At 46.5% G+C, this 13,928-nt stretch overlaps 1 protein-coding gene across 1 annotated transcript in view; it reads right to left on the bottom strand.

Annotated features, from left to right (window-relative positions):
- Positions 1–1,927: 1,927 nt before the first annotated feature.
- The window catches only part of commd10 (COMM domain containing 10), a 51,038-nt gene continuing 39,037 nt past the window's right edge, over positions 1,928–13,928 (bottom strand). The window contains exons 6-7 of the mRNA XM_030359867.1: positions 2,928–2,987; positions 1,928–2,507 (exon numbers count right to left, since the gene is read on the bottom strand). Of these exons, the coding sequence (XP_030215727.1) occupies positions 2,469–2,507; positions 2,928–2,987 (99 nt within the window). The 3' untranslated portion in view covers positions 1,928–2,468. The remainder of the gene's footprint in view (positions 2,508–2,927; positions 2,988–13,928) is intronic.

Below are 13,928 nucleotides of genomic sequence, written 5' to 3'. Positions count from 1 at the left end.
AGAAATGGCCACCATGTAAACAGGCCCACTTTCAGAAGACAATAGAGAAAGGACATACTGCTCCAAAACACACGCACGCGCGCACGCACGCACGCACGCACGCACGCACACACGCACGCACGCACGCACGCACGCACGCACGCACACACACAGCATAATGCCAAGTGAGTGGGTTTGATGGTTTGTCCGTTCATTTCCATCATCCAGCCTTTTTATTGTCTGGGCAGCGTCTTTCCCAGCGGGACCCCAGCAGCGCGCCGAGGCCAGGCCAGCAGCCCTCTCAAGCGGAGGAGACACCCCAGCCTTCCCTTGACCAAACACACTGGGCCCTGGAGTAATGCGATTCTGTGTGTGGTTAGGTCTGAGGAAACCAGAAGGACTTGGCTTGCCTTATCACTTCAGAACATGCAAGCAGTTGTGACAAGTACACCTAAAAAACACTGGGACCACACACACACACACACACACGCAGAAGCCCGGACGGACCCTGTGTCTCATTGAGACTGTGCGTCATGTGTTGTTCCCACCATCACAGTGTGAGGGTTCTTATTTTTTTTTTTCTTTCAGTCTCGCCATCTGTTCACCATGCGGTACAGCCCAGTCCTCCCTGCGGCTGCACAACTTTTCGGTGTTGATAAAAAAGAGGAGGTGGTCTTTCCAGGGAGTATGTGAGAGAAAGACTCTTGAGTGCCGCGACAGGGAGTGAATTTCGCTACGCAGAGCTACAATACGGGTGGGTTGTGTGCTCGTCATCCACGTCTCGGGTGTGCTGTGATTAGTTGGTGAGCTTGCTGAAGCGACAGCGTTTCCTTTTTGCCACGGTTCAATCTCGGAAAGAAAGACGCGAGGAGGAATAAATCATGAAAATAAATGTAGTTTCCTTTTTCTGGTGGCTTGTCACTGTAGCTTTCTGTAGCTGTTAGCACCCATACTAAGTGCCGTGGTGAGCCCTTGCATTTTCAAAGGGCATGTGTGGGTGTGATCCTGAGTGTGTTAGTGCCTGTGTGTCTGTGTGTGTTCTTCCATTAGGTGACCAGACCATCTGTAACCACCACCTATTGACCCCTTTCATCCAACCTCTGAAAGTAAGGCCAGATATAATCACAAACACAAACCCTTACCTAATAGAAATGCATCACCAAGACTGTCCTCCTCAAAGGATTTGTTTTAGAAGAGCTCAAGACCAATACAAAGCAGGGAGGCTGACTGAGATGGCATTTCTAAGACTGCAGACCGGATGGAACCGTGTTGAGGCGGTTGGACGGCGCTGAAGGGGATGAACCCGCCCTTCTGCATAGTCACAGTGTGTTCCCAGCTGGCCCATGCTTAACCCCGACACACTCGCTCCTAATTCCCAAACTCGCGGTCGCTCTCTCACAGTCACATGCTGCTCATTTCAGCTCATTAGCATTACTGGCGATACACTGTGGTTCCAACAAACCCACTGAGTATGGCGTCAGAGATGAAGGTTTAAGTAGCTCACAGGGCTAGCAGGGCTCTGCTCACCGCCATTAATGTTGAAATGAAGGGCAGCGCAATTATTATTGTACCGTAAAACTCGGAATGATGCATGGTGCTCTACACAACACTCTGCAGGGATGAACTGTTCCTCGGTCAAGTTAGTTTGGATAAAACAAAGTGGGACCCATGCACTATTCACATTATACACACTATAAACATGCATGCACACTATGTCAAAGATGTGCAAACACGCCACAAGCACAAGCTCAAGCACAACAACAAGCACAAGCTCGCGCACACACACACACACACACACACACACACACACACACACACACACACACACACACACACACACACACACACACACACACACACACACAGACAGAAGGGGTGAGCTGAGCCTCCCTGAGCAGCGGTTCAGGTTGGTACTAATGAGAAATAATGAGCCCATGGAACAGAACCGCACGGTAAATCTCCACTGTCCATTTTATTCAAACGGCATGAAACATTTTATTATTAAGATTGAACTGCACTGTACATTACACTTACATTTGGTAGGGTGGTATAAAACCGCTGTTTTCTGAAGAGTGCACAAATTGTATGTCATTTCCATGTTATATGAACCGCGGTTATATAGCTTCTCACCCTCTATTGGGTTGGTCCTACAATTTTTGATGTATAAAAGGTTCTTGAAACGAAATAAAGATTCATATATGTCTGATTTGCATGGACACACAGTATGACATAAACCATATTCAACTTGACTTCCTGAATATCTGGCACCGAATCAAATTAGATCCACCCACAGACTCTGTTAGTTCAGCTTACCTGGTTTTAAATGACAAGAAAGGGAATAAACAAAAACACTGTTAGCATCTGGTTCTAAACTCGGCTAATTCTCTTGTATGGATGACAGTGCCTCTGTTGCAGAAAGCCAACTGTGGTAACAGGGAGTCAGCTGGCACGGCCGCTGTAAAACAACACGATGACCGGGATGGCGGCCATCAAGTGAGCGAATCCAACTGGCCTTGAACGATCTCTAGCTGGAAGACAGAAAGAGCACGGATGAGTGACAAGAGACCTGATTGAGTGGCAATATAAATACATGCACACACACGCACACGCACACACACAGACACACACACACACACACACACACACACACACACACACACACACACACACACACACACACACACACACACACAAAATGTAATATTTTACACCCAAGAGGATTTAAGAGCCAGTCAGTTGCAAATAACCAATCAAGATGAAGTGCAACAACAAAGATGGCCAACAAGATACAATTAGTGATCAAGAGGCTTATTAACCGTGACAAGGCAAATGCCTGCAAACAAACACATGCATACCAACCCTGACACACACATGCAGGCTGAACGCACGGCCACACACACAAGCAATCACACACAAACACACACACACACACACACACAAACACAGACCTTGTTGTAGAACTCAAGCAGCTCCTGGTGGCTGAACTCGACAAATATATTCTCCTGCGCCTTCAAAGGGAGACAATGAGACAGAGAGAGAAAGACACAGAGAGAAAGAGAGAGAGAGAAAAACAGAGAGGTTAACACAGGAGAAGACGCACGGGTATAAATGAGGTGCAATGGAGAGGGAGAGAACATAAGACAAAGACGGAGAGGGCGAGCTCTCTTAATTCAAGGGCCCCCGACAACACTGCGACGACGGGCATCTGCGTCTCCCTTCTATAAAAACCCATCATCAATTATTACGGAGGCGGCACTGTCCAGTCAAAGGCAGCGGCGGCGGCGGCGGCGGCGGCCATGTACTATGCACTAAGCCCAGGCCATTTAAGGGGTTTAAAAATACATCGACTGTGAGTTAACCGTCCACAAACCCACGGTAAGAAAGCCATCTCTCTCGTCCTCACTCTCTCGCTCTCTTCCTCGGGAGCGTTCCTGGGGCCTGGGAGTGGGGTTTCACTTTAGCCGTGGAGGCGGATTGCACCACCAGGCACCAGTCAAAGCCCTGCTCGGGCTTTATTGGCTAGTAATGTGTTCGGCTCAAGATAGGATCGCGACACGCAACGGGGCTTTTTAGGAGTAAGACGCTATAATGTTCAAACGGCACGTCCCCCTGTGATGAAACCGATGTAATATGGACAGAGAAGAATGGTCTTGTAGATTCTTGTAATAACGGTATATAATGCACTTTCTGCTCACTTATCCTATCGCTCTCTGTCACAGTCTATCTATCTGACTCTTTCCATCTGCAGTACAGAGAATGTTCAGGAAATTATTTTTTTTCTCTCCAAAGGCGAGGGAAGCCTCAATTAAATTCCCCATCACTATCAGAGAGGGGAGCTGGACTCTAGAGGGGGGGGGACCATAATCCCTCCAAGCCAAGCAGCCAAGACACTGCAATCCCTAGGAAGGAAAGAAAGCAGGCACGCCAGAACCAAGGAAAGATTGATTTATATTGAAGGAAAGCAAGCGAGAAAGAAAGAATGGATGAAGGAAATAAAGACAGCAAGCTAGAACGATTGATTTATATGGGAAGGGAATAAGGAGAGAAATATAAAGAATGAATGAATGACAGAAAGGCAGAACGTAAAGAAGAAGGAAGAAAGATTGATTCATATAGAAAGAAAGAAAGAAAGAAAGAAAGAAAGAAAGAAAGAAAGAAAGAAAGAAAGAAAGAAAGAAAGAAAGAAAGAAAGAAAGAAAGAAAGACAAAAGCAAGCAGGAAAGTGAGCAAGCAAAAAATAAACAAAGCCGGAAAACATAAAGAAAGCAGGAAAGAAAGAAAGAAAGACTGATTTAGAAAGAAAGGAAGAATGAAAGAATGAAATAAAGAACGAGAGACAGAAACAAAGAAAGATATTTCTATAGAAGGAAGCAAATGGAAAGTGGTCAGTGGATTTATTATTCTCCAAATGATTCCAGTTCTCCCAGCATGCAGTTGGCTGCTGTGGGACTTAAGAGGGCTTTAGACCTTGGAGCAAACTGGCGGTTTGGTTGGCTGGTTGAGTGGGTGGACTGGAGTGTGGAGCAAAGGGTGGGTGGGTGGGTGGGGTGTTATGTGTCACCGCAAATTAATGACAGAGACATTAATATGAAGCAACATTATGGACCATAATGGGGAGAGCAAACTAGAGAGAATGTTAGCTCCAGTGCACAGCCATACATAGGACAGTGTGACCACAACGTAGCTCAACCGTGACTGCAATACGGGGCAAAATCAAATGCTTCACATCAATTATTCTTTAATCAACCTTTACAGGATCAGCAAATTAACATTATGCAACTAATTACGGGTGTAGCAGCTTTGCCTCCCACGCACCACCCAGGTGCCTTTACATTTACATTTAGGACATTGAGCGGACGCTTCTATCCAAAGCGACTTATTACTGTACTCCTCAGACACCAGGACACACAGGTAGTGGATGCAGGAAAGCGGTTGATCACAGGGTTGGACGATTGTCACACTTGGAGCAGGGGGTTCAATGCGAACAGGTCAGAGATCTCCTTGAGTGTGGGAGGTGACGACTGGTTTAACCTGTGAGCATTAATTAGTCAATATAGCACGGGTGGTCAGCCTCGGCCGGGCGCCGGAGTCTCATCGGTCTAACTCGGGGCCAGATCAGGCTGCTTAGAGCAGTCATCAACCACACAGACACTCCATAACGTGGTACTCAATACACACAGCCCAGAAGCTGATGTGCACTTGAGAGTCTAATAATGTGCAGAGGAAAACCGCTGCTGCATCCTGTTTTAGAGTCCCAGCTCTCAGTCCGTGGCCAGCGGGCTTCTCCACAACGGATCGCTAAGACTGATAAAAAATAAGGCAATCTGACGGGTGGGCCAATTACACAACTGGTGTATCTGGGTCAATCTAAATAATCAATGTTGTTTATCTGCTGCTGCCATGCACTTGGGAAAAATAGGTACAAATGAAAATACACAAAACATTTTGTGTTGTCTCCATTGGTGTTGGCAAAGGTGGAAAGAAAAGGGCAGCACTCTCCCACCCGATCTAATGGGAGTTCAGATGATTTGGAACACTGCACTGCTAAACCCTGAATTGTAACTCTGCACATGTGTAGCGCATTGTTCCACAGAGCGTTCCCATTAGCATCCGCATGGAGAAGAAGCCCGAAATCAGAGACTTGGTAGGCTTTTATTTGACTTTTAAAATGGGAATCTCTTTGGGGGTAATAGGAATATTGGATCAGAATAAATGTTTTCATTTTACATGTTGAATGAGGCTTCTCAGGAGAAACACAGAGAACCCACATTTTATTAAACTTTCATATTTTGATTGGACTCTGGACTCTAATAGAGTTGAACGGAATTATGTTTGCACGCATGCAGCAATGTTTGCACGCATGCTGATGTAAGTTTCAAATATGTATATATGTTTTTAATTGAAGCAGAGCATCAATGAGAGCCAACCCAGTCTAATCCGGTTGTTTTGCCATCAGCAGTGCTAGCTGCTAGCGTTGATTCTGTCAGACATCCAGAGCTGACAGATCAGGGCTGTGTCAGGGCTCCCAGAAACTCAGACACACACACACACACACACACACACACACACACACACACACACACACACACACACACACACACACACACACACACACACACACACACACACACACACACACACACACACACACACACACACACACAGGGTTAAGTGTACGCCTTGATTAGCCTATTTCAGTAATGGGCACAGCCCCTATACGTACCACTACAATGAGAAGCCCCCATTTTGGAAACACAGACAATTGGAATGTTATTTATGTTGGTAGCAATGTTTTTGGGTCATTGTTTAGTTATTAATTATAACAAGGATTTGTCATTATGGTGAGATATTGTTGTGTTTGACTTAAGTATACGTTTTTATTAGCCTGGTTATGTAAAGGTATATTTACGTTGATTTCAGTGAAATGACTCTCTTGAGTCATCTCAATATGGTGAAGTAAAACAGCAAACATGAATTCATTATGAACTCAATCTTTTGTTTTTGCAATCCTGAGGGGGTCAACAGGCAAAACACAAACACATTTACATGGAAATCATAAGAAAAATTAACAGAAGCAAATAGAGCTATTCAACTATATTCAAAATAACTACAGAAATTAATTTCAGAATAATTGTAAAAAGTAAATTGTCTCCCAATAACTCCCAATGAGCTTTTACTACAAAATCTTCCGGAATTTGCACAAAGAATTCTCTCATTTCAGCTTCTCTACACAGCTTGGCTATGTAGAGAAACAGTTTGCAATAGGCATGTTACACAACAACCATGTGACACAACAAAGTATCAATCTTAAAAAACATGTCACACCTTTATTTAATTCCCATATATAACCCAGATTTCTATCCGTTATCTTGGTTAGTTTACCTGCAATGAGCCGGTCTACCAGTAGTTCTCTTTTCATATGCAAATGTTCTCATGAATAAATAGATGTGCTCCTGCTTGCTCTGCTCACGGACAGGGTGACCTTAATGCATTCAACAGGCGCTCCGGCGCGTGCGTCTGATTAGCTTGTTACGTTCCACCCGTCGGGCCTCATATACAGAGCAGCGGGTTCCTGCCTTTCAGTCAGTGCTGCAGGGAGCAGCTGTGTGAGTGAGTGAGTGAGTGAGTAGGAGGCTGGGGAGGTGGGTTGTTGGTGAGGGGGGTAAGGGGAGATGCAGGAAACATAAAAAAGGGCCACTCTAATTTGTCTTTGTGTGCCACCAGACATCCGGGGCCTGAAACACATGTCAAGATGGCGTGCATTCACTCCTGGGTGCCTTTTTTATACGGAGAAGCTAATGTACTAGCTCAGATGAAGGCAGAGAGATGAGAGGGGGATGAATGGAAAGAAATAAAAGGTGAAAGCAGGGGGAAATGGAAAGGATAGACGTGACCCATTGATCAAAGTGAGGGGATTGACCATCCAGGGGAAATTGGAGCACTCCAACCCGCTCCTACTCAACATCTATGCCCGTACATCTGTTCCCGCCGGGTCGGGTCAAATTACTCACAGCTTCGGTACTGTCCGGTAAAGGACATTTGAAGAATATATGATAGCCTAGGAATACAAAGACAGAGGTTTTTGCTGTCGGTACAATTTTAAATAGAAGACGATTCAGGGCGCTGTGTACATTTAGAGTTGAGCCTGACAAAAGAGTGAGATGCCTAAGAAATATGTCAATACCTTTATTTATAACGAAAACATAAAAAGTATTGACATATTTCTTAGGCATCGCTTTTGTAAGACCGTCTAGCATGCATCCATAAAGTCACTTTTGATTGAAGGCATACATCTGATGCATGTTCCTTCAGGAGCAACTCTGATGGACGTTCCTTCAGCAGTGAGTGCAACAGGTGTGTTCCTGGTGAACAAGTCCGCCTCCTCCGGCTGCCATCAAATTTGTAGTAGGAAGACCCTGGCTGTCGCAGGAGGTTTGTGTGTGTGTGTGTGTGTGTGTGTGTGTGTGTGTGTGTGTGTGTGTGTGTGTGTGTGTGTGTGTGTGTGTGTGTGTGTGCGTGTGTGTGCGTGTGTGTGCGTGTGTGTGTGCGTGTGTGTGTGTGTGTGTTTGTGTGTGTGAGCTTATCTGAATGTTCTTTGCATGCATTCCTCGAACTGTATGTCCTTTGAATGTCATTTGTGCTTAAATCCTCTACGCTGATTCAAAATGTGACTCATTAGGAAGCATCACAGACAAGGTCAATGAATCACTGGCACCCTGGCTAAATGTTGCACTTTGCTTTGAGCTTGGAATGACATTTGCAGGAGAATGTCACTTCTGCTCCATTCTGATTGCTGCAGCACTGTCTCTGGCCAGAGTCAGGTGTCAGCAGAGAACCGATGTAGGCTGGGGAGGTCTATCTGGATCTACATTTGCATTCTTTGCATGTATAGAATGAAGCAGTATTCAATGATAAGGCATTTAAACATTCATTAAATATCAATAAAAAATATTTTAACAATTGTGATGCAATGTACAATGCAAGTCCCACAAATCACACTTTAGATTCATATCCACTGTCAGATATGACATGACATAGACAACCGTTTCACCCAGACATCATATCTGGGTGAAACGGGCGTGTCACTCTCAACCGCTTCATTTTTGTCTCAACCAATTTGTTTGCTGTAAGCAAAGATCGTGAAGCAAAATTGGCCAACACAAAGTCAGCCAGCTGTTGTCAATTGTAAAAAACAGCTGTCAAGATTTTAAATCAACACTGTCCAGCCTGGCCACCATAATAATACAGGTATTAAAATCCACTTCTGGAAGCTTCGTCCCCTCGCATGAATGAGGTTCCCTCAGCAGAATACCTCGTAGCAGGAACAAAGGCGTTACCCCACTGCTGGATCCAAGATCATTTTTTCTCTGAAATCAATTTGTCTTCCTGGAGAAGCGCTTGGCTTCTGATGGCGTGGACCCCCTGCGGTGCGGGGGGAGCCTCGACACTGAGGCACCAAGGGACAGGAAGGGACAGGTGCACAGGAGGCCGAGCTGCCGGCTCCTGGCACCCAGCTACCCCCGTACTTCCTGGCCTGGAAAAACACGACCGTCGTGACTGTAACTGGTTGTAAACACTCACTCACATTCACACCGCTTATGGTGACACGCGTGTGTTGCCATGGGTACGTTGTACGTCTTCGGACAATCTGGAGTCTGAGAAACGAGTGCCCTGCTGTCTGACAACATGAGTGACTCAGTGTACAGGGAGGTCATCCCAAATATGTCTGCACGGCCTCTATATCTCTCCCGTATGTCTCATATTAGCTAATGGCATCTAATGATATTGAACTATCCATGCAGGGTTTAACATCTGCCAAAGCGATTAATACATCCACCTTAAGGTTTTCTCATGGTAGCTGTGATCAGGCTGTTTGACTGATCACTGTGAATGATGGTGTACTCCTAATCCAGCGGTTTGTTTTCTCAACAGATTTCTGCCCTCCCAAAGGTTTCCTGTCAGGCTTCGTCACGAAGCCCTGATGATTAACGACGGCAAGCACCGAGGGACATTTCCGTTCTGAGAGCCGGTAGTTTGAGCTGTCAATCACAAGGCGCTCAGGTGACAATGCACATCAAACTGTTGGAGTGAGAAATCAGTTTGTCACCGGCATCAGAGTTGTTTATCCCTCTTAATTAGCAGACAACTGGAGAGGCAAATATTTATATTTTCTTGCCTCGTGTTTGGAGAAATAGGCTGCCAGCGTTCAAAGGCAAATGAGGCGAGTGATCTCATATTTAATGCAAATTTCTGAAAAAGTTGCATTTAACTAAACAGGCGTACTAGTTTTTGTTAATGCATAACTTTATGCATCTATTTTTATGTGTGCTCGGGTTTCTGCGCGTGCTCGTGAGCATTCGTTCATCACAAAGCCAGTTAATTCCGTGCCAGAGATACTCTCGGCATGAGTGCACATCTTTCAACGCCTAAATAAGAAACCAAATCGTTAAAGTTGTTTATCGTTGGATGCGTTGGTTGTACTGGGTGCACTAGCAGCGTCTGCGCTGGGACTGTGGGTGTCCATCTGCCGCCGGCTGACGGTGCTGGGTGCGGACGCTTTCCTGGGCTCTCGCCAGCTGTTTCCCCACAGACGATCCACACAGATGCGGAGCAGGAGATTCTGTTAATGAGAATCACATACACCTGTTTGGCCCAGAGCACCCTATCCTGAGTTCACCCGCCGATAAAACATCTCTCTTTTAGTACGTGCCAGTCGTCATCAGTCAGAACTACGACTACAAGGAATAAATAAAATAAGCTTGAGTTATATTTGACAACCACATAGGAATGTGAAGTTCTGAATGCCAAGTTATGCTGTGAATGATGTGATTCCATCCACGGCATTGTTTCTCACAAACAAGAAATGAGGCTGTGATCTTCCTAAATAAGCAAATATGATCCTAAATGCTTATTTCTCACATAGAGAGTCCTTCTCACAATTCCAACTGTATAGTACACAGTAGAGTGAAATGGAGAACAGTCATAAAGAGCTGTTAAAAGCACCCTCAGAGAGTTATTTCTGAATCCAACAAGAGGTGTGTGGGAGGTGTGTGAAATACAAGGCTAAGTTGTGCAGATTTGGAGTCAAGGTTCAGTTGTCATCATAATTTAACTGTTCTTCCATTACCATGCACAAATTTCCAAGCAAAACAACACGATTTCAGAACATTAGTCGGAAGCTCAGTTGTATCTGATAAGACGTAATAAGTGCATCACTTGATATCTCTCATCACACATGATGGATTGACCGGAACTGGCTGCGGCAGTAGTGTATTTTCATTAACTAAAACACACATTTATTCAAGAACGCACCATCAATCCACAAAGCCCATCCAAATAGTTGTATATTTTCGACATGTTTCTGTTCCTACAGACACTATTTTATTTAATCTTGTCCTGACCCAGTTATGACAGGACATGTCATGGAACAACATTTAGGAACAGCTCAAACATGCTTCCGTCACAGATGTAAACGCTGTGAGGGGGGGCGATGTGACCTGGTGACCCCCCCCCCCCCCCCCCTCTTCCCCCAGCAGTGCCCTGCAGCCATTAAACATCTGTCAAACCTGCAACCTCCCCCCCAGACGTCAGCCAAACACTTGGGAGCCTGTTGACGACAAGAAACAAGAGCTGTCATAGCTAAACATTGCAACTTGTCAATCAACCCCCGGTGTTTATATTGGAAATAGCAAAACATTTACTACTGCTCGCAAAGCTACGTCGGTTGCCTAGGAAACAAGTATTTTACACGCACATGCACACACGCACACGCACACACACACACACACGGTCTACCGGTCCTGTCTCCCCTATTTTGGTCGGTCCTCATAAAGAGCAGAAGATTAAATGATTGCATACAAATGTAGTGCATACAAAAGGAACTGTATATGGAAAAAATTGCATAAAAAACTATACGTTGTAAGGAACGTTGATCTATAGGAGGAAATAGATGAGAGAAGAGAAGGAACAAAACCTATTCAAAATTTTCTTAAAATCGAAAAAAATACATGGCAGGTGGAAAGAACTACAATATATCAGGCATGAGGAATGAAAACATATAAATTTGATATAATGAGTCCTCGCAAAGAAATATGCAAGGACCAACACGTCTCTCCATCTACCGCTGTCTGGTCTCCTCTCGCCGAAGGCCGACCTGAGATTGAAATGGCCTAGAACATTCCACCAGGCACACTGTCTCAACCCTCCAAACACTCTGATTCCTGATTTCAGCTGCATTTTTGATGCGAGCTCCGCCCTGCAGGGGCATCATTTAAATGAGCACAGACGAAGAGAGTGCGGCCGGGTACTCTAGGGTGGGGCGGAGCTGTGGGGGGGAGGGAGGGAGGGAGGGAGGGAGACGACACTGGAGACAACTTTTGACAACAATCCGATGAAAAACAAGGACAAGCAAACAGTAAACAAACCTTCCTCTCTGTTTGCTGGGGAGACAAGGATCCCAGAAGGAGGGAGAGGAGGAGCTGGGGGGATGGCGGTGAGGGGGGGGATCTAGAGCTGACGGGAGATCTTTTATTTTCCTCTTCCCCTTGGGGAACACACTCGCGAGGCCTCCCGTCTGACCCTGCTGCTGCGTGCTTGGCAGGTGCAGCCCCTGAAGGTTCCCCACGGGTTCTGAACCGGAGGTGGTCCCTTGTTCAACCCTCCTCATTCGAGGAGCTCTGTCTCCCGATTCCCCTTCTGACCTTTCTCCCCTCCTCGCCCCCACTTCCACCCGCTCCCACCTGCAGGACGGCGGGGGAACCTTCCGGCGGCGTTGCACTATTATTTCTAGCAGAACCAGCGCTATTCCTTCCTTCCCTCCTTCCCTCCTTCCCTCCTTCCTTGTTTCCTTTCCTCCCTCCTCTCCTCCCGTCCCGTCGGGAGTCTGATCCTGTACCACTTGCTCTCTTCCTCTTCAGCTCCTCTGCTTCCCTTCGCATTAAGCGGCCCGCTTGTTATAAACAGCCCATCAAGGAGCCATCCATCCATGGCCTGGCCGCGCACTGACATTGGTTAAGGGTTGGCCTGGGTTGCCGTCTCTCTCTCCCTCTCTCTCTCCCTCTTACCCTCTCTCCCTCTTACCCTCTCTCCCTTTCTCCATCCTTCGCCTATTCCCACATGAATACAGAGAGCCAATTAAAGGGGGAACAGGGCATATGTCTACATGCTCGGCGAGGCTCAGCCACAAACAAACAGCCAAACAGCCAAACAGAGATAATGGGTGGAGGAATGAAAGGCAGAGCCAGTCAGGGGAGAGAAGGAGAGAAAGAAAGGCGGAGGCCTGAAGAGAGACGAAGAGGCGGGAGGAAGAAAGAGCAATTAAGAGGAGAGGAGAGGAGAAGAAAGAAGAGGCAAGGAGAGAGGAGCCTTGGAAGAGGAGAGGAGTGGATGTGACCGGAGACGATAGCACAAGGGAGAGGAGAGGATGGGAGAGCAGAGGAGATGAAGCGAGGGTAGAGGAGAAAAGAAGGAAGGAGAGGTGAGGAGACGAGAGGAGAGGATGGGAGAGGAGAAGAGAGAAGGGAGGATATGAGTTGAAAAGGAGAGATAAGAAAAGGAGAGGAGAGAAGAGGAGTGGAGAGGAAAAGAGAGGAGAGGAAAGGAGACGAGAGGAAAGGAGACGAGACACGATGAGAGGCGAGGGGATAGAGGACGAGGCGAGGAGAGCAGAATTACTACAGGGCTAGAGGAGGTCTCAGTGGCTGCTGTGCTGCATCTCTTCCGTGCATGTCTTTTTACTATATTGCACAAAGGAACAGTTTGATTCCCTGAAATAAACAGGCAGCTCCCTTGTGTGCATCCAATCAAAAAAACATCGGACACCCTGAGGCAGCTAGAGGAAACTGCAGCAGGGAATCGGGCCACTCCTTCAGCAGTGATGAGTCTCAGGGATCAGCAGCAGCAGGGAGCTTGTAGGACTAAACAAATAACATCCTGACTGGCAGCATTCATATGACAATCACCACTTTGCCTATTGGGTTTGTCTTGCATGGATGAGGTCAGCCACATCCTGTGAGAATAAAGTGTGTGTGCGTTTGTGTGTGTGTGTGTCAGTGTGTGTGTCAGTGTGTGTGTGTGTGTCAGTGTGTTTGTGTGTGTCTGTGTGTGTGTGTGTGTCTGTGTGTGTGTGTGTGTGTGTGTGTCTGTGTGTGTGTGTGTGTGTGTGTCTGTAAGTGTGTGTGTGTGTGTGTGTGTGTGTGTGTGTGTGTGTGTGTGTCTGCCATTGTCTGTGTGTGCGCGATAACACTCTCATATCCTGTGTTGTGGTCGGGGAGGCGGAGAGCATGGCGTGTGATCCAACCACAGGTTTCAGCCTGTGCGTCTGTCACCTGTCAGACTGCTAACACGACCATGTCCTTGTGTCCCGGGGTCAACCGTCTGCACACCACACTACACGCCCCATAGGGGCAGGACAGACTACTCTAGACAGGGGCGAGGGAGTTCTGACTTCA

The sequence above is a fragment of the Gadus morhua genome, chromosome 6 (genome assembly GCF_902167405.1).
Source record: "Gadus morhua chromosome 6, gadMor3.0, whole genome shotgun sequence".
NCBI classification, from domain to species: domain Eukaryota; kingdom Metazoa; phylum Chordata; class Actinopteri; order Gadiformes; family Gadidae; genus Gadus; species Gadus morhua.
The sequence above is the reverse complement of the archived record's forward strand: the minus strand, read 5'-3'. Positions and strand labels throughout refer to the sequence as shown.